This window comes from Scardinius erythrophthalmus, assembly GCF_964197995.2.
Source record: "Scardinius erythrophthalmus genome assembly, chromosome: 20".
NCBI lineage: Eukaryota > Metazoa > Chordata > Actinopteri > Cypriniformes > Leuciscidae > Scardinius > Scardinius erythrophthalmus.
The window spans coordinates 1,006,244-1,034,232 of NC_138240.1; the positions used below are offsets into that span (position 1 = coordinate 1,006,244).

The 27,989-nt window shown below is 37.6% G+C and overlaps 1 protein-coding gene across 2 annotated transcripts; it reads right to left on the bottom strand.

The window, feature by feature from the left end:
* Nucleotides 1-1,348: 1,348 nt before the first annotated feature.
* mrps27 (mitochondrial ribosomal protein S27) lies at nt 1,349-27,749 on the bottom strand. Of its 2 annotated transcripts, none has more exons than XM_081349270.1 (11): nt 27,601-27,749; nt 26,166-26,243; nt 26,011-26,081; nt 24,329-24,387; nt 22,901-23,015; nt 19,579-19,657; nt 19,378-19,493; nt 16,336-16,438; nt 15,081-15,223; nt 12,758-12,886; nt 1,349-1,704 (listed from the first exon to the last, which is right to left on the bottom strand). In XM_081349270.1, the coding sequence occupies exons 1-11, from the start codon at nt 27,674-27,676 to the stop codon at nt 1,477-1,479; spliced, it is 1,197 nt and encodes a 398-aa protein (XP_081205396.1). In that variant the 5' UTR covers nt 27,677-27,749; the 3' UTR covers nt 1,349-1,476. The 2 variants fall into 2 exon arrangements, with proteins under 2 accessions (XP_081205396.1, XP_081205397.1); XM_081349271.1 differs by having other exon boundaries at nt 27,458-27,685.
* Between the last annotated feature and the right edge of the window lie 240 nt (nt 27,750-27,989).

Sequence of the window (27,989 nt, forward strand, 5' to 3'; positions counted from 1 at the left end):
CATGTATGTCACCTGGCATGAACGAGTTCCTATTCAGGAAAGACAGAGGGTTGAAGAACCATTGTCTCGATCTGGTTTTACGGGGGGAGCAGGAAAATTACAGGAGAAGAGACTGTATAAAAGACTGTCTGGTTTCTGTGTGATTAGGTCTTGTTCCTATCACGAGGTAGCTGTCGCGGTATTTTTGTGAACAAACCTCTTAAAGAGAATAAACCTTTTTCTCTTTAATACAATTTGACTCTGAATGTTTCTTATGCCTGATGCTGTTTGTTAACTATTGATTTTGCCACATCAGTCCCGAGCGTCGAGGTCGCGATCAGCCATGGTCTCGTTCACTCCGGCTCCAACACGCCACCACGAAGCCTGGGTGGTTCCGCAGCGGAAGACGCGAGTCAGGTCTAGACCAAGAAAACTCTCTCCGACCCTCCCGGTTTTCGAGATATCCACACAAAACCGCTTCTCACCTCTTCGCGAAACAGAACGTGATGCTGTGATCATCGGCGATTCCATCGTTCGACACGTGTCAGGACCGCTTCCCACGTTCCGACTAGGTCATGAAAAGTTTAGTAGATTATTCGCGCTAAATGAATGGTTAATGTCATGGTGCAATAAGCAGAAACTGCTCTTTGTAAATAATTTGAATCTGTTTTGGGAGCGTCCTAGGCTTTACCGTGCTGATGGCTTACACCCAAGCAGATTCGGATCGGATCTTCTGTCAGATAACATCTCCAAAATATTAAATACCTTTTGACTAGTAACCAAAAGTCCAAATCATAGTCTCTGCTGCACCAATTTAACTGATATAAATACTAGTGTAGAACATTGCATAGAAACTGTGTCTATTCCTCGTTTAGTGAGATCAAATAATAAATCTACTGCAGGATCTAGGAAAAATCTAATTGTTATTAAACCAGAAAATGTTGCTATTAGTAATCAAAAACAATTTCTAAAGCTAGGTCTTCTAAACATTAGATCACTCACACCTAAGGCAGTTATTGTAAATGAAATAGTCACAGATAATAGCTTCGATGTACTTTGCCTTACTGAAACCTGGCTTAAACCAAATGATTATTTCGGTCTAAATGAGTCTACTCCATCAGGATACTGTTATAAGCATGAGCCCCGTCTGATTGGTCGTGGCGGCGGTGTTGCAACAATCTATAGAGATATTCTCAATGTTACTCAGAAAACGGGCTATAAGTTTATTTCGTTTGAAGTACTTGTACTAAATGTTACGCTCTTAGATGTTCGAAAAACATCCCTATTATCTCTAGCCTTGGCTACCGTATATAGACCGCCTTCTAAATCCTGTTATTTCAGTGCGTACAGTGTGACAGGACAGACTAAATAAAAGTATTTTCATAGTTTATTTATTCTGTTCAGATTTACAGGCCGTTGAAAAAGAATCCAAATAATATTAACACACAAATCTTTATCTCAATCCACCCAATAAACATGAGAAACAATGCCTGTCGGTCACTGGGCCGCACCGACCCGCTGTTTGTTCAGACGCTCCTCTTTCGTCTTTCTCTCTCTCTGAATGAGCTGGTGTCTCTCGGCCTCCCAGTCACACACCGTCTGCCGGTACTGGGCCAGATCCGACTCCTCACAGGCCGCCAGTGTGTCCCGGGTCAGGGCCGACACCAGCGACTCCAGGCTCCTCGGGTCCGTCTGATCCTGAGCCACAAGACGATCCTTCAGCTCCTGGCGAAACACCATCACAGATTACAGCTCTTCCTCTCGCTTTCCAGCACAAATATCCAAATATTCGTAACCAATGAAATGAATGTACTTTATTTTAGTTCGATAATGTTTTTTATTTAATATTTTGTATTTTTCAGGGGATTTTATGGTACTAAATTATATTTACACTGTATTTATAATTCATTTATTCACTTTTTGAGCATAGACCTGAAAATTTAATTTACAACGTAAACTGTGGTAAATCTTGAACGCTTTAGAGCGACAGACTGAAGTTTGATCTCTTCTCAAAGACGACACTCGGCAGATTATTGCTGAAGTGACAAAAGTTTTAAAAAGTGAACTTGAAAAAAGTTACAGAATTTTACATTTATTGTTATGAAAAATGCACAAAAATACTATTTTCAATTTTTATATGAAATATATATTTTCAAAAACATGTTTTACTCTAAAACTGTGAGAAAATCAAAGCCATAAATCTAAACAAGTTGTGTTCCAAATGTGAGTTTGATATCTCAGTAAATGAGCGTTCAGTGAGATGTAGTTCGGCTGCAGTTCCAAACGCTTCCACTAGAGGAAACTCGTCTCACTCATTTCTAATGCGCTCATCTCAGACCGCGAGGAGCTCAAGTGTGACTATTGTTTACAGAACATTTAACCTGTTCGAATCATGTCCATGATTTTTTTGTGATGTGTATGTTTTATGTATAGCTCTTTGCCAAATTTCATCCGTCAATTCTGTATTTAGATCCTCCTCCCACTGTACCTTAAGAGACAGAAGAGATGGGCATTTCATGGCCTGAATAGCAGTATACAGCTGGGAGACACCACCTGAGAGATGGGGCTTGACCGTCAGACAATGATCAAGAGGGCCGATATTTGGTTTTAAGGGGAATGAACGAAACTGGGAACGGACAAAATCACGGACCTGAAGATACCTAAAAAAGTGTGTTTTTGGTAAACTTAATTCATTAACCAAATAGTCAAAAGAAACGAACGTGCCATCTACAAAAAGATCTCCCACACTGTTTATGCCTTATCTAGCCCAGGTGAGAAAGGCCGTATCTATAAGCGATGGCTTAAAAAGAAAGTTTGAGGACAGAGGCATAGACACCAAAGCCTGTATGTGACCAAAATGTTTGCGAAATTGGGTCCATATGCGTAAGCTGCCTCTTGCAATAGGATTGTCCGTATGTGCACCCACTGCCACTGGCAGTGGAGCACACAGCATTGAGGCCAAAGAGACGGACGAGCATGAATGTTGTTCCATTAGACACCAACTCGGACTACTCCCACCAATAGAAGCTCCATACCATATTACTAATTTGTGAATGTTTGCAGCCCAATAATAGTATAAAAAATTTGATAGAGCTAGTCCAGCATTCTCCTTACGTCTCTCAATAACTGTTTTCCGTACGCGAGGTATAGTTTTGTTCCATATAAATGTACTGATGTGCCTGTCAAGTTCCTTAAAGAATGATTTGGGTATGAAGATTGGGACTGTTTGAAATAAGTACAAGATCTTGGGTAGCGTTACCATCTTTATTGAATTAATACGTCCAGCCAGGGACAGGGGCAGAGTAGACCAACGATTAAGGTTCTCCTTAATCTGTCCTAAGGCTGGTTTGAAGTTATTTTGGAATAGGTTGACGCTGAAGATCTTTTGTTTCTGTTCCTGTTGAGTGTTAATTTAGTCAGATTATATGTCGTTTTGTTTTTCTAGTAAGATTGGTTTTGGTTTTACTTATTTCTTTGATTTGGCACGGTCTAGTTCTTTTCTCTTTACCTTTTTCCTTTTGTGAACCTTTACCTTTACATAAATTGTTTATATAGTATAATCAATTACTTTGAGGTGTCCTTGTCATATTGATCCAAGGTTACTCCCTTGGATCACGGCTGAACGCGTCTTCTCCACACTCACTTACAAACAAACATTTTTTTTGCCTATCGTGCGTCTACTCTACACCCGTACCACTAAAAAGACGGATTATATCCAAGACTTCAGCCATAAATTAGTATTAATATTGATAGCATCAATGGTAGCGTCGTTGCTAACTTAACTTACTATCCATCTGTTAAAATGGCGAATATATCAGATGTAAGTAGTCTACCTTTTGGTGCAGGTGAAGACACATTTGAACTTCACGCACTGCAGTCTGAGCTGGAAGCTGTTGAGAAACAGATCCACGACCTTTTAGTGAGACAGGCCGAGCTGATAGACCGGCGTTTGGCTCTTGAAACATCACGCGCCGATGCACACAAACCAGAGATTAACGTTACTAACCCGCTGACTCCGACCTCATCTACTCCGTGCGTTTCTCAGCATCGGCCCGAGCGTCGAGGTCGCGATCAGCCATTGTCTCGTTCACTCCGGCTCCAACACGCCACCACGAAGCCTGGGTGGTTCCGCAGCGGAAGACGCGAGTCAGGTCTAGACCAAGAAAACTCTCTCCGACCCTCCCGGTTTTCGAGATATCCACACAAAACCGCTTCTCACCTCTTCGCGAAACAGAACGCGATGCTGTGATCATCGGCGATTCCATCGTTCGACACTGTAGCAAATTAGCTCTATATGAAATATTAATAATCAATAATAACTGGTTATAATTGATTATGAATATTTGGATCAGTTAATATAATTAACTTACTGTCGTAAATTAATATTACAATCAATTAGCCTGTTTGTCCCGTGAACACTCAGGATTAATTGTTTATTAACTCTAAGAAATGTACATTTCCGGGGCATGGGAGATGTCTTTCTTAATTTACAGTACTACTAAGAGCAGTAGCAAAAATCTAAATGATTAGTGACTCCAGTTATGAGCTTGAGACACGGACAACTTTACGTGTAACATGAACAAGATTTTATTAACTAGTCTAAACACTTAAACTACTCTAACATACACACATACATGCATACAGTTTACCAAGGGAAAAAGAGCTGAAGCAGAATACAGGAAAGCAAGAAGTTATAGCATTGTTTGAAATTCAGCAGATCAACAGCCTTGAGCAAACCATCAGTTTAGTTCTAACATGCCCTTCTTTAAAGGGGTAAGGATACTTAATGTATCAAATAATGAGACTAATTTTGATACTTGCATGTCTCGCCCATTTGAATTAAACCGTCCTGATGCAATTTGTTGAGGCTCCAGTTGATCTTTGCTGATGTGGTCTTGATGAGAGAGAACCAGTGGTAGTCAGAGTATATTTGGTGAATGGAAAGACAAGGCCGCAGCCTGGCACAAGCTTGGAGGGTCCTTAGAAGCTTCTAGTTCAGCATCATCTTCACGTCAGCATTTCAGAAAAGGAGTAAGCGAGAGCTAAAAGCTGATCAGTGACTTTAAAGCGTGAAGATGGCACAACCTCTGGAGGTGCAAGGGCCAATGAGAAGATTTTCCTTTGGAGGGAAATTTTACGACCCTTTGTGTTCTAGCAGGGCATTTGAATATGTACTTTCATTGGGTGTTTAAGAAAAGAATCTTTAAGATTCTTATAATACTAATGCATCACAAAGTTAGCAACATGTAATGTAAATTAACAAATCGGAGACGAAGATTGGATTTTTTAGAGACCAAACATGCCGCACATATAATGTTGGTTAACCATAATATTCAAAGTCTGAAACATTAACCCAATTGAGTTTACAAGAATACAAACGCCACATAAAAGGGAAAATCATGAGATGGGAAAATTAGATACATGTTTACACATTTATCAAGTGGTTATATATAGAATATATATAGGATTAACAGGGTTTTTATTTCTCTTCCTCTGCAAGAATTTAAGTGAGAGTCACAGGTCTCAGGACATTCTTTTCGGTCGTAAAACTCAGTCTCAGTGTGTGTCCTGTAACAAGACACTGCGTCCTGCCAGTGTGTTAGCTTCATTTGGGGAACGTTTCACAGGCCTTATTTGGGAGAGTGAGTTTGCTGGATTATTCATTAAATAAATGAATAATTTGTGTGTGTCTGATTGGTCCAGACGCTACAACACGTACACGCTACGTTAAGTAAAAGTCAAGTCAAGTCAAGTCAACTTTATTTATATAGCGCTTTTCACAATACAGATTGTATCAAAGCAGCTTCACAGTATTAAATAAAATAGTACATCAGTGTTTGTTTCTAGTGTAAAACGTCCACGTTTGGTAATGCTGATCAATAGTATTGTTGATTGATTAATTAAATTAAGTATCCCCAACTGAGCAAGCCAAAGGCAACAGTGGCAAGGAACCAAAAAACTCCATCAGGTGACCTAATGGAGAAAAAAAAACCTTGGGAGAACCCAGGCTCAGTCGGGGGCCAGTTCTCCTCTGGCGTTTATGAACTAGAGACCGGATTTAACTTTAAGATTAAAAATATTATATAAATGCCTGGCTGAAGAGATGCGTCTTTAATCTAGTTTTAAACTGGGAGAGCGAGTCTGAGCAACGAACAGTATCAGGAAGACTATTCCAGAGTTTTGGTGCTAAATGTGAAAATGATCTCCCTCCTTTGGTGGATCTGGATATCCTAGGTATGACCAAAAGCCTCGAATTTAGTGATCTTAAAGAGCGCGATGGATTATTTGGCGATAGAAGATCCGTTAAATAAACTGGAGCTAAGCCGTTTAGGGCTTTATAAGTCAGTAGCAATACCTTGTAATTAATACGCAACTTTATAGGTAACCAATGTAGTGATGATAAAATTGGTGTTATATGATCATATTTTCTTGATCTAGTAAGAACTATAGCGGCGGCATTTTGGACTAACTGTAGCTTGTTTAATGAGGATGCAGGACAACCGGCTAATAACGCATTACAGTAATCTAGTCTTGAGGTCATGAACGCATGAACTAACTTTTCTGCATCAGAAACAGATAGCATATTACGTAGATTAGCAATGTTTCTAAGGTGGAAAAAGGCTGTTTTTGTAACATATGAAATATGATTTTCAAAAGACAGGTTGCAGTCAAGTATAACACCCAGGTCTTTTACTGTAGATGATAATAAAGTAACAGGACATCCTACGATGTTAAAGTTGTATTGTAAGAGGTTTTGTGGGCGGTTTTTTGAACCGATAAGTATTTCCTCTGTCTTGTCTGGATTTAATAAAAGAAAATTGCGCGTCATCCAATCTTTTATATCTTTAACACACTCTGTCAATTTGGATAATTTAGCGTTTTCATCCGGCCGTGATGAAATATAGATTTGAGTGTCATCATCATAACAATGGAAACTAATTCCATGTTTCCTTATAATATTTCCAAGTGGCAGCATATACATTGAGAATAATAGAGGGCCTAACACAGATCCTTGCGGCACTCCATAGTTTACTGGAGTTATGATCGATTTTTCTCCATTTAAATAGACAAAATGGTAGCGGTCAGATAAGTATCATCTGAACCAGCTTAATGCTTGTCCTTGAACACCAGTATAATTTTGTAGTCGATCTAAGAGTATTGTGTGATCTATAGTATCGAACGCAGCACTAAGATCAAGTAAAACTAATATTGAGATACAGCCTTGGTCAGAAGCTAAGAGTAAATCATTTGTGATTTTAACGAGCGCAGTTTCAGTGCTATGATGCGGCCTGAACCCAGACTGAAACTTTTCATAGATGTCATTTTCTTGTAAGAAAGAGCCCAGTTGGGCAGACACAACTTTTTCTAGTATTTTAGACATAAAAGGAAGATTTGAAATGGGTCTATAATTTGCTAGGTTATTTGGGTCTAATTGTGGTTTCTTAATGAGAGGTTTTATAACTGCCAGTTTAAATGTTCTTGGAACATGACCTAAAGTTAAAGACGAGTTAATAATATTGAGGAGAGGCTCTTCCACTATAGGTAACACTTCTTTCAGTAGTTTAGTTGGTATGGGATCTAATAAACATGTTGTTGTTTTAGAGGAAGTGATAAGTTTATTTAACTCTATTTGTTCTACAGTTGTAAAGCACTGTAATTGTTCTTGCGGGGTGATAATCGAGGCTGAGTTATAAGGCGCGATTGAGGATTGAACGTTTACAATTGTGGTTCTGATGTTTTCTATTTTCTCAGTGAAAAAATTCATGAAATCATTGCTACTTAAACTGTAACGGAATATTTTGTTCAGGTGACGCTTGTTTATTTGTTAGTCTAGCCACGGTGTTAAATAAAAACCTAGGATTGTTTTGGTTATTTTCTATTAGATTGCGGAGGTGCTCAGCCCTGGCTACTTTTAGGGCCTTTTTATAAAGTGACGTACTGTCTTTCCAAGCGATTCTAAAAACCTCTAAATTAGTTTGTTTCCATTTACGCTCTAAATTACGGGTTTCTCTCTTTAGAACACGCGTAGTATTGTTGTACCTTGGTGCTTTAATTTTCTCTCTGACCTTTTTTAGTCTAATAGGTGCAACAATATCCAGTGTTCCAGAGAGAATGGTGCTCATGGTGCTGGTTAGTTCCTCTAGTTCATCTGTTTGTTTGGGTTCACTGAACATCTGAGACAGATCCGATAAGCAATTTGAAAAATTATCTATGGTGGATGGAAGGATTGTTCTGCCTAATCGATAACGCGGCGCAGCATGATATATTACAGGGGTACGTAATATGCAAGTTACCATGTAATGGTCAGTGACATCATCACTTTGTGGAATGATATCTATATCGGTTGGATCGGTTCCATGTAATATAATTAAATCGAGTGTATGATTAAAACGATGAGTTGGTCCGGTAACGTTTTGCTTGACCCCAAAGGAGTTTAATAAATCTATAAACGCAGCCCCTTAACGCATCATTTTGATTATCTACGTGTATGTTAAAATCTCCAACAATTAATGCTTTATCGACATTGACCAATAGGTTTGAGAGAAAATCTGCAAATTCTTTTAGGAAATCAGCGTAAGGCCCTGGCGGTCTATATACGGTAGCCAAGGCTAAAGAAAATAGGGATGTTTTTTTAGCATCTAAGAGCGTAACATTTAGTACAAGTACTTCAAATGAAATAAACTTATAACCCGTTTTCTGAGTAACACTAAGAAAATCTCTATAGATTGTTGCGATACCGCCGCCACGACTAATCAGACGGGGCTCATGTTTATAGGAGTATCCTGATGGAGTAGACTCATTTAGACCGAAATAATCATTTGGTTTAAGCCAGGTTTCAGTAAGGCAAAGTACATCGAAGCTATTATCTGTGACTATTTCATTTACAATAACTGCCTTAGGTGTGAGTGATCTAATGTTTAAAAGACCTAGCTTTAGAAATTGTTTTTGTTTACTAATAGCAACATTTTCTGTTTTAATAACAATTAGATTTTTCCTAGATCCTGCAGTAGATTTATGATTTGATCGCACTAAACAAGGAATAGACACAAATTCTATGCAATGTTCGACACTATTATTTATATCAGTTAATTTGGTGCAGCAGAGACTATGATTTGGACTTTTGGTTACTAGTCAAAAGGTATTTAACATTTTGGAGATGTTATCCGACAGAAGATCCGCTCCGAATCTGCTTGGGTGTAAGCCATCAGCACGGAAAAGCCTAGGACGCTCCCAAAACAGATTCCAATTATTTACAAAGAGCAGTTTCTGCTTATTGCACCATGACGTTAACCATTCATTTAGCGCGAATAATCTACTAAACTTGTAATGTCCTAGACGGTACGTGGGAAGCGGTCCTGACACAATGATCGTTATATCAGGCGATGTGCTGCGTACCGTATCGATCAGATTCCTGAAGTCTTTCTTCAGAACTTCCGTCTGGCGCAGCCTGATGTCGTTCACTCCCGCGTGCAGGACCACGGTTCCGACGCGATTATCACCCCGCAAGAACAATTACAGTGCTTTACAACTATAGATCAAAAAAAGTTACATAAACGTATCACTTCATCTAAAACAACAACATGTTTATTAGATCCTATACCAACTAAACTACTGAAAGAAGTGTTACCTGTAGTGGAAGAGCCTCTCCTCAATATTATTAACTCATCTTTATCTTTAGGTCATGTTCCAAGAACATTTAAACTGGCAGTTATAAAACCTCTCATTAAGAAACCACAATTAGACCCACATAATCTAGCAAATTATAGACCCATTTCAAATCTACCTTTTATGTCTAAAATACTAGAAAAAGTTGTGTCCGCTCAACTAGGCTCTTTCTTGCATGAAATTGACATCTATGAAAAGTTTCGGTCTGGACTCAGGCCGCACCATAGCACTGAAACTGCGCTTGTTAAAATCACAAATGATTTACTTTTAGCTTCTGACCAAGGCTGTATCTCAATATTAGTTTTACTTGATCTTAGTGCGGCGTTCGATACAATAGATCACACAATACTCTTAGATCGACTGCAAAATTATACTGGTGTTCAAGGACAAGCATTAAGCTGGTTTAGATCGTACTTATCTGACCGCTACCATTTTGTCTATTTAAATGGAGAAAAATCGATCATAACTCCAGTAAACTATGGAGTGCCGCAGGGATCTGTGTTAGGCCCTCTATTATTCTCAATATATATGCTGCCTCTTGGAAATATTATAAGGAAACATGGAATTAGTTTCCATTGTTATGCTGATGACACTCAACTATATATTTCATCACGGCCGGATGAAAACGCTAAATTATCCAAATTGACAGAGTGTGTTAAAGATATAAAAGATTGGATGACGCGCAATTTTCTTTTATTAAATCCAGACAAGACAGAGGTAATACTTATCAGTTCAAAAAAACGCCCACAAAACCTCTTACAATACAACTTTAACATAGTAGGATGTCCTGTTACTTTATCCTCTACAGTAAAAGACCTGGGTGTTATACTCGACTGTAACCTGTCTTTTGAAAATCATATTTCATATGTTACAAAAACAGCCTTTTTCCACCTTAGAAACATTACTAAGCTACGTAACATGCTATCAGTTTCTGACGCAGAAAAGTTAGTTCATGCATTCATGACCTCGAGACTAGATTACTGTAATGCTTTATTAGCCGGTTGTCCTGCATCCTCATTAAACAAGCTACAGTTAGTCCAAAATGCCGCCGCTAGAGTTCTAACTAGATCAAGAAAATATGATCATATAACACCAATTTTATCATCACTACATTGGTTACCTATAAAGTTCCGTATTAATTACAAGGTATTGCTACTGACTTATAAAGCCCTAAACGGCTTAGCTCCAGTCTATTTAACGGATCTTCTATCGCCATATAATCCATCGCGCTCTTTAAGGTCACTAAATTCGAGGCTTTTGGTCATACCTAGGATATCCAGATCCACCAAAGGAGGGAGATCATTTTCACATTTAGCTCCAAAACTCTGGAATAGCCTTCCTGATACTGTTCATTGCTCAGACTCGCTCTCCCAGTTTAAAACTAGATTAAAGCCAGGCATTCATATAATACTTTTAATCTTACAGTTAAATCCGACCTCTAGTTCATAAACGCCAGAGGAGAACTGGCCCCCGACTGAGCCCGGGTTCTCCCAAGGTTTTTTTTTCTCCATTAGGTCACCTGATGGAGTTTTTCGGTTCCTTGCCACTGTTGCCTTTGGCTTGCTCAGTTGGGGATATTTGGGGATATTTAATTTAATTAATCAATCAACAATACTATTGATCAGCATTACCAAACGTGGACGTTCCACTAGAAACAAACATTGATGTATTGTTTTAATTTAATACTGTGAAGCTGCTTTGATACAATCTATGTTGTGAAAAGCGCTATATAAATAAACTTGACTTGACTTGATTCTCATTGTAATAAATAATCACTTTTCTTACACTAAATTGGTTTGTGTGTGAGATGTTTTCCAGTACGCATTCAATGTTTTAATGTTGCACGCCTTATTCCTTCTAGACTAACTAGGGTTTGTAACACTAGGCATTCTATACAATACCGGGATTTCACACTTTGCCGGTAACATATATATATACTAGCTGAATTGTATTTCCCATTTTGTTTAGTTTAGTTGTATGTACTAAAAAATATTTGTAACTAAATTGATAAAAACTATTTTAAAAACAAAACAAAAACATTGGAAAAACTAACTCTGCAAAAAAAAAAAAGTTCTTCCTCAGTGTTTCTGTCTCGTTTTCCAGCACAAATATCTAAACATTCTTAAATCAAAATCATATTTACTGGAGAAGAAGCAAAGTGACTGAAGATATGAAGACTGAAAAATGAGTCAAAATGAAGTGAGTTTGTGTTTAAAACAAGAACAAATATCTGACAATGGATTCAGAAATATAATCTTAATTCAAACAGAAAACAAGATTATTTTTCTGACTCCATTGGCAGATATTTGTTTTTTGTCTTGTTTTAAGCACAAATTTGGCTCATATCGTCTGATATCGTGAGAATATGGAGGAAAAAACATCTTAGTTTTATTCAGAGACTAAAACTGAGCAAAATATGCTGCAGATGCTGATATTTATATGAAATTCTGATACTTGTAATGTAAATCAATGAGATCTTTATAACAGTATAGCAGAATATTGACATAAAATGCATATAAATATTAATATCTGCCAATAATGTCTTAGTGAGATGATATTTAAATGCTTAGTTTGATGATCAAAGCTCTGTAGTTTTAAAACATGTATTGCAATATAATGATGATTGAGAGATGAACAAATAAACCTTCCTCAAAAGCCTGATGATCATATTTAATACTCATGATTTTTCTGAAAAAATAATGGATAATCAAGTAAAGCGAAACTGCTTCAGTCCAGCTGAAATATTGCTAAAAACATCATTATTATTAATAAAGTGTAATAATACTTTATTAAATCAGTGCAGATTTGACAGGATGTTTGTACAATTATACTTTATTAAGACTTTTACTTGATAAAAGAGTGTAAATGATCAATCAGAGACTGAGATTGAGTGCGACAGGTTTATCAGATCATGTTCATCATTTCGAGACCTGAGAATATGCTTGTTTGTTATTTGTTAATAATGTTTTCATTCATTAAGTTTCCTCTGAGATCCGACAAGCACTAACACACTCTCTGAGAAAGTTTAGAAGGTGTTTATGAGAATGTACAGTATAAATGTTCAGAATGTACAGTATAAATGTTGATGATATTTGATGTGAGGGAAGCTGACCTTGAAGCGCTTCATGTACTCCGGCAGTTTGAGTCTCTCGAGACGATCTTCCTCATCGCTGTCGTTCGCTGAGATCTGTCCGTCGGGAATCTCTGACAGATCCTGCAGGATCTTCTCCACACTGTCCAGCTGAAGGAACATCACACTGCTTTACATCTCTTCATTTGCAGATGAGTTTAATCAAAGTGAATAATTCAAGGTTTAAATTCATCATGCAGTCAAGAGGCCATTTTGATTTAATGCCTCTTCTCAAAGTCTTGATGATGTTTCCAGTCTCTACTAGAACAGGTTTTCATGCATTATGACTTCTATGTCATCATTTCGGTGTGTGTCATTTTTATGATTTTTTTTTAATGTAATTTATGACATTTAAGTCAGAATTTCAACTTTTTATTTAAAAATCTAGAGTTTTTAATATCATAATTATGACTGATTATTTCATCATTTTTACTTTTTGTCATTTCAACTTATTTTGTCATAATTTTATGTCAATCTTGAAAGTCAGAATTTTTGACTTAATGACCTTTTAAGTCATAATTGCAACTTGTATGTGTCATACTTTTTACTGTAATTTTTATGATTTTTTTTATCTCATTTAAGTCAGAATGAATTTTTTTTAAACTTTTTATATCATAATTCCGACTTAATGTCAAATTTTTTAACTTTTTAAATATACTTTGTCATAATTTCGGCTTAAATCATAATTTAGTTTTCAACTTCTCATAAACGTAATAAATTTGAATTTTTATGTAAAAATTGACATTAAAGGTATAGCGGAGGATCTTTCCGAATTTTAGATAAGAACCGCCCTCTCCACTTTTTGAAAAAATGCACATGCGCAACACTCTACCTGCTCCCGAGAGGGAACGCCTATTAAACGTGTGCAAGGTTCTCCTCGTGCACGCTCTGTTTACAAGTTGCTGTCGGCATCGCTCATACAAGATTACTTTCCAAAAGAAGATGTGCACTTTTTCTCCAAATAGCATGCCAAACTTTACCTGTCGAGTAGAAACTTCGCGACTGAGGCATCAGTGGGAAGCCCAACCTGTGTTTTCAGCGCACGCCATCGTGTGAAACAATCTCCCAAAAACACTCTGATCTTGTTTCTCTCTTCTGAGGCCTTTCTCTTCTTCTCATACAGTTCGTACAAACTTTTTCTCTTGCGACCCTAAGACATTTTCAAAGGACCCGATGAAACGGCGAGCTTCAATGAATGGCTGAGCTCCAGCTCACCACACATAAACACCTGAAAGTGCGCATGCGCAGAAAGCGAAAACTAAGGGACGAGCACGTACGACGGCCTTACGTAAACATATCACCAGAATGATTGACACTTAGGTGGACCAATAGTTTACACTACCCACCCGGAAAAAGAAAATCCTCCGCTATACCTTTAAGTAAGATTTTCAACTTTTTATTTAAGAATATGACTTAGTCATAATTTTCGACTTGTATGTCATCATTTTGATGTGTATGTGATATGTTTAGAATTTTTTGTCATTTTTATGATTTTTATATCATAATTATATTTAATATCATGACCACATATTTCAGAATTTTGACTTTTTGTGATTTCAACTTAGTATGTCATAATTTTGAAAGTCAGAATTTCAACTTTTTATTTAAGAATATGACCTTTCAAGTTGCAACTTGTATGTGTCATATTTTTTTCATTTTTATGATTTTTTTTGTCATTCATTTAAGTCAGAATTTTAACTATGAATGTTGATTATTTTCCTCATAATCTTCATTGTTGCGGCTCCTCTCTTCCCAGTCTGTCAGTAACGCTCTGTTCACTTCCTGTCTCTATGAAGCCCCTCCTTCTGAAAAGCACACTATGCTCTGATTGGTCGTCTGGAGCAGTGTGTTGTGATTGGCCGAGCGCTTCGAGTGTGTTTGTGAAAAGTCCCGCCCCTAATTACCATAACCGCCAGTTTAACACTACTAACTAACTCAACCAGGCCCCACCCCTTTATTCTGCGCATGAATTATTATAATGAAGAATATTGTAACGTGTTTGTTCCCGGGAGAAACTCAAGACTAATGGAGGCGTTTCAGGAGTTCAGGAACACTGACACTGATATAGAGAAGAGCTGGAGCTTGATCAAACAGTAACATGAAGATGGAGAGACGGAGTTCATCTAAAGCTTCTCCTCTCATCCTAATCGACTCCAGAAGAGAGTTTATGTTCAGTGATCCCAAACGTTAACTTCAAAAAGCATAATTTATGTGGATTCTCTTTAAACTTCTCCCTCAGGCGAGATAGATATGTGAGACGGCAAGCCCTCATTACAGTCATTCAGATCTGGTTTGAGATACTCACGACTTCCTGAGATAACTTGACGTGTGTGAAGTCGCAGCACACAGTGTCGATGAGGGCGAGCGCTCGTGCCAGATAACCCGGGGTCCACATCAGCGGGATCTGGTGGAACACCGCGTGGATTCCTCTGGACAGCTCCACTTTACCTGCACAACATCACAGATTACAATATTACACTATATTTCAGTTTCAAAGCATTACCTCCTCGCATGGAAGCTCAAAAAAGACAGAAATATGTCTTTATTTCAAAGAAATGTGCTATATTGAAGTTCAATATTGTTTTTTATTTAATATTTTGTATTTATGGGGGATTTTATGGTACTGATATAGGTTTTTTTTTTTTCAAGCATTGACCTAAAAATAAAATTTCCAACTTAAACTCTCATAAATCTTGAGTGCTTTGAATCACAGACTGAAGTTTGGTCTCTTTTTAAAGACGACACTTAAATGGCAGAATATGGCTGAGAAAACTGGAAAAAGTATAAAAAGTGAAAAATTGTGAAGTAAAAAAAAACAAAAAAAAACACTTCACTTAATTCATAAAATATCAGGACAAAGCTCCAGATTTACTAATATCTTAAACCAGGATCTGTTACTCTAAAACAAAAAGTCATTATTTCTGTACTAATTACTAATTAGTAATTGCTAATTACTTTCAATCAACCTCTTCCAGCTGAGCAATGCATGAAACAGCTCGTTTAAATCTTTCAAATAAATAATATAAAATTGCATAAATTATTTTTAATCTAAAAAACATAGATTTTAACATTAGATGCTACATTTTGATGTTAAATCCACTATTGTTTTCTATAGAATTGGTCATTATACAGTATTTAATGCAATTACATCAGAAGTGACTGTAATTAAATGACAGAAAAAATAAAGTTAATCCCCTAATTTACTAAAAGTAATTAAATGACTTGCTGAGTAATGCATCACACCCAACATGCATATGCGTTTGTAGGAGTTTCCCTTTCAGACACAACATTTATGTAATAAATCACATGACTGACTATGATTGGCTGGTGTTTGCGCCATTATTTAACTCATGTATTTGCACTGAACATGATCCACTCTTGGTAAATTATGTTGATCCTGTTGGAAATGAGCTGTTGCTTTGTGTGTGTTTTAATTCAACAATCGCCACAGAGCTTCCACAGAACACACTCCCATCCGCCCTTCACATCTTCAGTCACTTTGTGATTTAAGAGTGTTTAGATGTTTGTGCAGTGACGCTGTAGTTGTGTAAGACACACACCGATGAGAGCGAGTCCCAGAAGTCGAGCGCTGAAGCCGACGGAGTTTTCCTGCTTCAGTCCGACCAACATCAGAGACGCTCCCATGATCCTCTCCTCCTGCCACTGGACGATCACACAGCCGGCATTTCACAATTACAACACACACAAAATATATATTCTTCCTCTTGTTTTCCAGCACAAATATCTAAACATTCTTAAACGGGTGGTTGATTATGATTTCACTTTTCTAACTTTAGTTAGTGTGTAATGCTCCTGTTTGAGCATAAACAACATCTTTAAAGTTACAACGCTCAAAGTTCAAAGCAAAGGGAGATATTTACTTTTACAGAAATCGCTTTTTAAGAACTACAACAAATGGCTGGTAGGAACTATAATGAGCTTCTTCAGGGATTAGTGACATCACAAACCCTAAAATTTACATAAACCCCGCCCCCGGAACACGATTTATAGATTATCAAGACAGAATATGCTCAGGACTAGAAGATAACTACACATCAGCTACATAAATTCATCAACTAACATTCAGAAATGTCCTGTTGCTTCTACATGTTGTCACTTCTTCTTGAGTCTCTCCATCTTTCTGTTTCAAAAACTGTAAAAGTTTTTGAAATTTTCAGTGTGTGTGTGTGTGTGTGTGTGAGGTAAAAGGAGCTGATAACACGTGAGCTCTTGAAGCTCCGCCCCCTGTGCCGGGAGCAGCAGCTCATTTGCATTTAAAGGGACACACACAAAAACGGTGCGTTTTCGCTCACCCTCAAAAAGTGACGATTTTTAAACATGCTATATAAACATATCTGTGGGGTATTTTGAGCTGAAACTTCACACACACACACTCTGGGGACATCAGAGACTTACTTTACATCTTGTGAAAAGGGCATTTTAGGACCCCTTTAAGAACAAATCAGTGTTATTTTAGTACAATTGAGATTTGTTTTTTATTAATATTTTGAACTAGATTTCATATTAATATTTTCTATTTTAATTTCAGTTAAATTAGTAGAAATTTGATGTGTTTTTGTCATTTTCTCCTATGTTTTTGTTTTTATTAACCCTCTGGGGTCTGAGCTGTTTTTGGGGCCCTTGAGATGTTCTGACATGCCCTGACATTTGTGCTTTTTTCAGTTGCTTATAAACATATTAATGGCAAAGGTGTAAATTCACTCTATAAAGCACAAACAGGGCTACCATAATATGTGAGCCACGTGTATGTACATGTTTTCATTTTTGAGAGAATAATGTTTATGCATGGTTATTGAAAAAACTAAAAACTAAAATTTCTGAAATAAGGCCACAAAACACATAGTAAATATGTGTCAATAAGACTTTTGAATAATGGATGTCCTCGCCTAGTGTTTTTTCTTCAAAATCATGTGAAAATAGTCTTGCTTTATCGTTCACATAAAACCATACATTGATTTAAATTGATGTAAAACAGGTTTTGCTTGGAAAGCCAATATGCGAGGAGGCGTGAACGAGGAGTGGTTTACAACTTAGAACACCCACTCTGCATAATGACTCTGTATAATGATGAGCTATTCACACAGGTGTGAAACTGGCTGAGCCACAATGCAAGGACAAAGGATATTTAGAAGAAGACTTATATTGACCATTTAAGATTTTGCTTACATCTATCTTGTAAATATGTTTTGCCATTTTATTAAAAAGGTTACAATTACAACAATATTACAATTTCAACAATATTTCAAGTGTACTCTTTCTTTGTAAAAAAAGAAAATGATTATAGGCCTACATTTTATCTATGTATTCATTACTTTCATATTTCGCTTGACTGTAACGTTGTTTTCATGAAATATTAGGGCATATTGTTAATTTGCAGTTTAATACGTTGCTTATACAAATAGCCTACATTTTATTTCAACATATTTCAGTCGATTTTTACTCATCTCAGTATAGCAATACAGTTTGCTGAAACATCATCATTCATTCACACACGCGATTTAAATTTAAACTGTCTTTGCCAGCTGTGGTAAACAGCGCGCATCTCTGCCGTTCATTCATTCATAAACAGAAACCCACGTGAAGAAATTCACGTGAGAAGGAAAAAAACTTACTAGTATTCCTCAGCTCGCTCCTCGATATACCCGCACTTCTGGGGGACATTTTCCATTATTATTCCTCACAGCTGCAAGACGGTGTAAACAAGTAATGATCTGAATAAACTTGTGTTTTCTCGCGCTGATATGGGGGCGTTCGCAGGATTGCGCGGATTGCCTCAGTCATTTGCGTTTGAATAGCGCGCGCTCTCCGTGGGCGGAGTCACATTACATCTGAATTAGATGTAATTAGCTCGACTGGAATCGCTCTCTTTTAATACAGATTTCACAAGATGAGAATATTTGTTTTTTATATAAATTACTTCATTAAAAAGAAGAGAATTCAAGCTTCATGCCTGTGTGACTGTATGCCTGTTTGACTGAGTATTCGCTGAGTTATTGTTCATTTTCGGACGCGTTTCAGAATGGACTACACTGGCAGAGAGAAGGCAGAACTCGCTTCGTGTTTATTTTTCTTTTTTTGGCAAAAAGCACAGCACTTTGTTTTTATTGTGAGTATACACAAAAATAATACACATTTAACAGAATCGATTGATGTATGAAACTTGTTTTGTAAAATCAAATTCAAAAGAGTATTTCGGGTCTCAATTCAACTCATAAGGAAAAAAGCGAGCAGATCACGCCGGCGTGATCTCCGACCTCTGAGGGTTAAACAGTTTTTATTCATTTATCTAATTTTTAATGTATTTTAGTACAACAAGTTAAACCAAACGAAGATGGGAAATACAATTCACCTTTTTTTAATATTAAAGTTTCAAGTAACAAAAATGTTTTTTTTTGGTTTTTCTGGCCTCACAAGCATTTTTATTTTTCTTGCTTTAAGCACAAATTAATTTAATTTAAATATCTTAATCTTAATATCTTCAGTGATTTTTCTTCACCAGTAAAAGAATGTTTAGATATTTGTGCAGGAATCCCAGACAGAAACACTGAGGTAGAAGCTCATTTCTTTGCTGTTCGACTCACGCTGAGTTCAGGTTTGGTTGCCAGATATTTGCTGAGAGCGTGAAGCGACAGGATCTGTGTGGAGAGTCGCTCGAACGCCTCCTGAAGCATCACCTCCTCCACCACTGAACACGCTCCTGGATTCAACACGCAAAGTGGGATTCATGAGCCAAACAAATGAACTTACACGGGATTCATGTGGCAAACAACAGCATTACAAACCCTTGAAGTCTGAGTCCTTTATAAAGGAGTCGATCAGGAGATTAAGGGTGAAGTCGTCAGGAAACATGCCGAACTGAACCTGCAAGACAACAACACATTTGATCAGCGAAACATACATGTTTAACACTCATAGGGCCCTATTTTAATGATCTAACACTCATAGAGCCCTATCTTAATGATCTAAGCTCGTGGTCTAAAGCACAAGTGCACTTAGAGCGTGTCCGAATCCACTTCTGCTAGTTTGACGACGGGACAAATGGTCGGCGCTCCCGGCGCTGGTCTAAAAGTGTCGTCTCTATTCTCTTAATGGATAATGGGTGTGTTATGTCTCTATTCTCTTAACGAGTAAAGGGTGTGTTTTGGGCGTAACGTGCAATAAACCAATCAAGAGTCTCGTCTCACATTCCCTTCAAAAGCCAATTGCGCTCACGCCGCGGCGGATTCGCTATTCACATGGAGGAGTTAGCAAGCGGAAAAACTGAACGTTTCTCTAGCGAGGAAACGGATCTGCTCGTGCGCGAGGTTAAAGCTGTGTGTGTGTGTGTGTGTGTGTGTGTGTGTGTGTGTGTGTGTGTGTGTGTGTGTGTGTGTGTGTGTGATGGAGCCCTCAGTGTGTGTGTGATGGAGCCCTCAGTGTGTGTGTGTGATAGAGCCCTCAGTGTGTGTGTGTGTGTGATGGAGCCCTCAGTGTGTGTGTGTGTGATAGAGCCCTCAGTGTGTGTGTGTGTGTGTGTGTGTGTGTGATAGAGCCCTCAGTGTGTGTGTGTGTGTGTGTGTGTGTGTGTGTGTGATAGAGCCCTCAGTGTGTGTGTGTGTGTGTGTGTGTGTGTGTGTGTGTGTGTGTGTGTGTGTGTGTGTGTGTGTGTGTGTGATAGAGCCCTCAGAGTGTGTGTGTGTGTGTGTGTGTGATAGAGCCCTCAGTGTGTGTGTGTGTGTGTGTGTGTGTGTGTGTGTGTGTGTGTGTGTGTGATAGAGCCCTCAGTGTGTGTGTGTGTGTGTGTGTGTGTGATAGAGCCCTCAGTGTGTGTGTGTGTGTGTGTGTGTGTGTGTGTGTGTGTGTGTGTGATAGAGCCCTCAGTGTGTGTGTGTGTGTGTGTGTGTGATAGAGCCCTCAGTGTGTGTGTGTGTGTGTGTGTGTGATAGAGCCCTCAGTGTGTGTGTGTGTGTGTGTGTGTGTGTGTGTGTGTGTGTGTGATAGAGCCCTCAGTGTGTGTGTGTGTGTGTGTGTGATAGAGCCCTCAGTGTGTGGGTGTGTGTGTGTGTGTGTGTGTGATAGAGCCCTCAGTGTGTGTGTGTGTGTGTGTGTGTGTGTGTGTGTGTGTGTGTGTGTGTGTGTGTGTGTGTGATAGAGCCCTCAGTGTGTGTGTGTGTGTGTGTGTGTGTGTGTGTGTGTGTGTGTGTGTGTGTGTGTGTGTGTGATAGAGCCCTCAGTGTGTGCAGAGGCGCCGCAATAGGGCAGGCAAGCCAGGCAATTGCCTGGGGCCCCACATTTTAAGGGGGCCCCCCGAGGGCTGATCATTCAAATAATCAGGAATGTTAATATAAAGCCGCAGCGACAGCTCTGCATCCCCCTTAATGGGGCCCCTTTCTCGTTACACTGGTTATGCTTTTACCGTCTCGCCTCAGCCGCCTTTTTCAAACCGGAGCAGCGATTCGCGGGTATGTAGAAAATCCATGATTCGATTTGTTAAACACGAAGAGGACTTATCCGTCTGGCAGGGCACTGCATGAGGCGGCAACGCGATTACTTGCATTTTGCTATAAACAGTGGAAATGACTAAAAAAATACTATATTTTTGTCCATACAGAAAAGAATGATGCATCAGTCGCAACTAGTACTTTTACTTGTGTAAACTCACAATAACAAGTCAACGTTGTGCTTTCGTAAAATAAAATAAACAATCAGGGCGCGCTTTTGTGGTCTCCGTGAACTGGAGCGTGTCTCAAAAATAAACAGAAACACGGCGTAGTAGCCTCACATAGCCTACATGATATATGGATATGTCCACTTTTAAACGAAAAAATTTGAATGGAAAGCAATTATCATCTGATTATGTAATCCCTATGGTATGAAAGATGAATTTCTTTCTAAAGGCACATGCACTTTACAGCAGAAATTAATGAAGATATGTTTGCAGCACGCTGAAAATAACAGCAACATTTTGTCACATTTAGCTTCAAACAATGTTTAAAAAACTGGTAGGCCTATGAATTTTTGGTATGTCACTTTTTAGCACATTTACAACAATATTTGTCAACTTAGAGATATTTTAAATAGTTAAATCTAAATATTAAATGTTATACCTAAATGTTACATTTAAATGCTGAATCTAAATCTAAATGTTGAATCTAAATGTTACGAGTGAAACTAAATATTTAACTAATATGCAAATTTAAAATGCCGGTAACTGGAAGTGCCAAAATAAAAGCTCGAGGAGGTCGAAATCACTAATTTAGAATAAATTAAAATGCCTCGTTATGTGAGACATATTTAGCCTGCTTTTGCGGCGAGATTTATGCATGCGCTTGGGCGCAGCATGTATTCCTCCATTCACCCAGTATTTAGCAGAAATTAATATAAACGTGCTATTAGTATTAGTAGAAAAAAATACTAATAGCTTTAAAAAACAATTTAATTATTAACTAAAAAAATAAATAAGATTAAATTAAGATGTTAACTATATATTTCTATTTAGCATTGTTCCACCACGTAATTTAAATTACTGTTTTAAGGTGACAATCTGTTACACGTTAGAAGATTTACTGTATCTTGAAGATTGTTGAATTGCATCTTCTGTTATAAAGATGAAGATTGACCTTTCGTTAATTAAAAAAATAAACGTTGTAAAAATTAAAAACAAATGCTCTTTTAGATGTTTTGTGTAGATGTATTAAGATGTATTAACAAAACAAATCTATTCTAAAGTGTATATATTATATATTACCACAGGAGCCTGATGATACATCTCACTGTCCTTTAGGCATGGCCATCTCGACTAGCCTACCGCACACGCACGCACGTAGTGTATAAAACATATATAAAATACATATATATTAAAACAAGGGCCTCATTGATTAATTTTGCCTGGGGCCCCCACACAGTGTTGGTTCGCCTCTGAGTGTGTGTGTGTGTGTGTGTGTGTGTGTGTTAGAGCCCTCAGTGTGTGTGTGTGTGTGTGTGTGTGTGTGTGTGATAGAGCCCTCAGTGTGTGTGTGATAGAGCCCTCAGTGTGTGTGTGATAGAGCCCTCAGTGTGTGTGTGATAGAGCCCATAGACTTTAACTCATCGGTGAAGTGAAAGCATGCGTGGACTTCTCCACACCTTGTTCTTCAGGGTGTACAGGGCTTTATCTCGGGCTCCGTGTTTCAGACACTGCCGGAACCAGCTGTGAACGCTCCAGTCCCGCAGGTACCAGCAGTTCGGACTGTGACGAAACCTGACGAGAACACACACACACCGCAAATGATCCAACACCTCAGGAAAACACTCTTCACTTAGAAACAGGCCTGTCACTGTTATTGATCAGTCTTCTGATCATCGCTAGTCGACCCAATCGCAATAATTGTGCAGTTTATATTCACATTTTTCCAGAGAATATTAAAAAAAAGAAAGACCACTGTTATAAACAAAGATCTTTCCACATATGAAATGAAGGTTTGTGGGTTTAATCAGATTATATTATATTATATCATATATTACATTATATTATAATATATTATATTACATTTCATTTCATTACATTATATTACATTATATTGTATTACACTACATTATATTATATTTCATTTTCAGAGCATTAGCCCTCTGGTGCTCCTCGCATGGCATCTCAAAAATTATAGAAATATTTTTTTATTTCAATGAAATGTGCTATATTTCAGTTCAATGATGTTTTTTATTTAATATTTTGTATTTATAGGGGATTTTATGGTATTGATTAATTTATGGTGCCACTTTTTGAGCATTGACCTAAAAATTTAATTTCCTACTTAAACTCTCATAAATCTTGAGTGCTTTGGATCACAGACTGAAGTTTGGTCTCTCTTTAAAGACGACACTTGGCAGATTATTGCTGAACTGGAAAAAGTTTAAAAAAAATGAACCATTTTATTGTTATGAAAAATAATATGCACCAAAATAATATTTTCATATTTTTATATAAAATGAAATCTATATTTTCCAAAACATGTTTTACGTTAAAACTGTGAGAAAATGAAAGCCAGATAAATTTTACGCTGATATCTAAATAAAATGAGCTTCCACTAGGAAATTCGTCTCCCATTCATTACAAATGCCTCATTTTTTATCTTTTCGAATCTTGTCAATGATTTTTTTTGTAAGTTTCCAGCAAATGGCAAAACCTTTACCAAGTCTCATACCATTCTGATAAAGTAAAAAATTATTACCGTTACCTTTTATGGTAAAAAATGACCGAAAAGCACCAGAGGGTTAAAGATCATCATCTTGGCCTATTTTATTATAATTTGTATTATTATATTACATATGATTCCAAGTAAAAAAATAAATAAAGTAATAGGCTTACACTGTAAGAGACATGAACAAAACAAAATTACATTTTTGAAAATGAGAAACTGCTAGTATTGAATTAAAAATGAAATTCTCCAAGTAGAGAGACTGAAATAGTATTTTCATGTAAGACATACTCCAATAATCTTATATTTTATTTTCAACTTTCCAGAGCAGTGTTGAGCAGACAGGAACATATTTAAAGATCTGAAGAGTAATACTCACTTATATAGGTAATACTCCGCTTGATCAACTTCTTCTCTTGATGATAAAGTGTCTATGAACTATACAAGACGTGCACATGTTAAAACATTTACTTCATTTACCATTTTATGTTAAATAAGTCATGAAAAATGCAGTTTGATTATTATTCTAAACATATTAAACCATAAGTAACCATCATCCAAACATTTACATGACAGAAGAATTTAAAGATCTGCATATTTGTGATTCTATGATTATTTTTCTTGTTTATGTGATGTATCTTCCTCCTTTTTTAAAGTTAATTCGTTTATTTTTTGTTATTGACAACCCTTTATTGGTTACACTTTATTTTAAGGTGTCATTGTTACAGTGTAATTATATATTTAAGTGCTGAGTAATATTAATGAACTACATGTACTTACTGTAGGGTTAGGGTCGGGTTAGGTTGAGGGTTAGATAGATGCATGTAATTATGCATTATTTACTGTTATTACTATGGTAAGTACATGTAACATATGTAACAAGGACACCTAGGCCTGTCGCGATAGTCGATAAGTCAATTAATCGCATGATAAAAAAAAATGAGCTCGATAATTTTTCTGGCCGCGATAATTCCATTTGCATGCTTGTTTGTTTTCCTCGTCTCTCTCTCTCTACCAAAGAGACTGGATGACCACTCTCGCTCGGTTCTTTAGTGTATAGGAGGAGTGAACCCTCTTGTTGTCAGTTGCATGGTCTTTGTGTGGGGAGACGGCGCCGCGGCGCTTGTCAGTCACATGGTCTTTGTATGGGAAAGCGCCGGCGGGACTGTTTGCAGCGACTGCCGGGAGAGAGAGAAGACGCTTTGTGAGTTGCGACAGCGAGCCCGATCACATGAAAATGCGTATCTATACCACGAATGTTATTTCTCGTGCCATTTATACGCCAAAAATTGTTTTTGCGTGCATATGATACGCTCTTTATGGCGTGTAATACGCACCCCTAATCCTAACCAAGTATTTTCAGTGCGTATCATACACGCAATAAAGTGCGTCTCCGTCTTCCCGACAGTACACAATCACTTGAGAAAGTAACAGGAGTAACAGTGCAAAATTGTGCGAAATGGCTTGTTGAGGCTTTTTTTTATTTGTTTACAAAGGTCCTAACTGTCAGTTTTGCCTGTTATGGAATGTATCACTATTTATGCCTAATGTCTAAAGCCTAATGTTTAATATTTTTTTAAGTGCAATTTTGTTTACATCCATTCTATTTATTAACAGACATTTATTTTGTTAACAGACACTAAGAGTCCATTGCTTTCATTGTTTTTGGTTGTTTTGTTCATTTTTTTGGATATTTAAAATGTTTTCCGTTTTCAATGTTTAATATTCTTCAGAAATAAAAGCTTATAGATCGTTGAAGAGGTGTACCTGCATTATTATGCCATTATAATTATATTAAATGAAAATGGTCTCAGAACGACAATATTATCGTTTATCGCGATAATTTCTTGGACAATTTATCGTCCAGCAAAATCTGTTATCGTGACAGGCCTAAGGACACCTTAAAATAAAGTGTTTTGTGTGTTGTTTGGTCTCTGTTATTAATACTAATAAAAACATTATTGAGAAACCACAAGCAACTTCACATGCATACACATACAGAAGCGACGTGCAAATATAGTGTAAAATAAGTGTAATATAATAATATTGTGTCTCTCTCACCCTGCCGATGACCAAAGAGCTGACGGGAAACTTCCTCTCATACGTTCTGTCCATCAGAGAGGCCAGCTGTCCTGCAGAACACATTAATACACACATTGATACACACATCATCTCGTTTACAGTGGTTCTCCTTCATGATTGGCTGAGAGTCTCACCGAGGTCCTGCGGGTCCTTCTGCCTCTGTTGCCATAATGCCGTGTCAGTGTACGCCGAGGACAGCAAACATCTTCTGACTGAAACCAACACACACTTTAATGCGGTAATCAGAATATTACTCTCAGCTGATCCTCATTGTGATTGGTGGCCTACCGATATTTGCTGTTTTTAAAATACCGATACGTGTTCCTGTTTGGCCGATGTGCGGAAGTGGGACTTTTATTTTGACGGTGTGTCGGACATTTATTATGACAGCGCTGAGAACTTGAGATAGTTCACCAAGAATGTAAATGATCCAATTATTTACTCGCCCTCAAGCCATCCTAGTGTTTATGAACCCAACACATGACCTCTGACCCGACACATGACGAGTGATCTCTGACACGACACATGACCTCTGACCCGACGAGCGTAGACGGCTCTCGCGGTTCAAACAACAAACTCAAGCTCCTCCCACATTTCCCTTCTAATGCGTGTTTTGTTTTTCTCTATCCTCTGCGCTTCTGTGTTCGTTAATATGTCAGGTCAGAGGTCACTCGTCAGGTCAGAGGTCACTCGTCAGGTCAGAGGTCACGCGTCAGGTCAGAGGTCATGCGTTGAGTCAGAGGTCACTCGTCATGCGTTGAGTCAGAGGTCACTCGTCATGCGTCAGGTCAGAGGTCACTCTTCCGCCGGAACTAGACTCACGTACGGCCAGTGATTATAGTTTATAAAGTTATAAATATGGATAATTTTCTTACAGACACACATGGCTTCCCTTCAGAAGACCTTTATTAAGGGTGGGTAAATTATAGGAGAATTTAAATGTTTGGGTGATCTAACCTTTAAATCTGTCATGAAAACAATATTTTATTACAGCCACCTTTTAAATATTTAAAATAGAGTAAAAATATAATTATATCATAATACTTCCTTATGTGTTGATTATTAAACATATCTAAAAAAATAAAAAGCAATGAAATTTGGACTCTGTTATTCATTTTAACCAGTAATATTATAGTGACAGGGTTCTCTATACAGTTTGCATCATTAGTTGAGAGAGAGAGAGACATCTACAGTACCTGATATATATATATCTCCAAATGAATCGAAATTGAATTCGAATCGAATTAAGAGCTTGTGAATCAGAATCATATAATGTGATCAATAATATAAATGAAGTTACTCACTACAAACATATGGAAAATATGATTATTATAACGCCATTGTGCTACAGAATCGTCAGGTTACATATTATATATATAATGATCATCACTCAAAAACCCGAGTTGTATACAAACATTTAACTTACACGTGATCTTGTGTCATTAGCGTTCACCTCTCATTCACATCTCTAGACGTCTATCTTAAAGATTAGAGCACATACTTCTGTACCTATCTCTGTCTGACGTAAGCATGACAGTTTTATGACAATCCATTAATAGTGACACTCACCGCTTAATCTGTAATTAACACATTTGGAAAAGGTTTGTACGGGAAAGAGACAGCGCTGCAGGATGGAGGCCGCCATCTTTAGACTGAACCATTCGGCACGAGCGAGGGGGAGCACAGAGAGTCACTGCGCATGCGCACGCGTCTGCTTCGATGCATACCATTATGACAGATATTCTTATTTGTAGATTTAAAAACATAAAATATAACCCAGTGAGTCTGCAAGAGTACAATCTGAGTTCACGCGTCCGGGAAATAGATTTTAATAGCGAGGCTCAAGCTATTTTTAACACGAGGAAAGTGAAATATTCCTACAACCCTCTTGTTTCAGTGTGATTATAGAAGATCCCGATAGATGGCGGTCTGATATCATAAAGACAGTTGCTGATTTC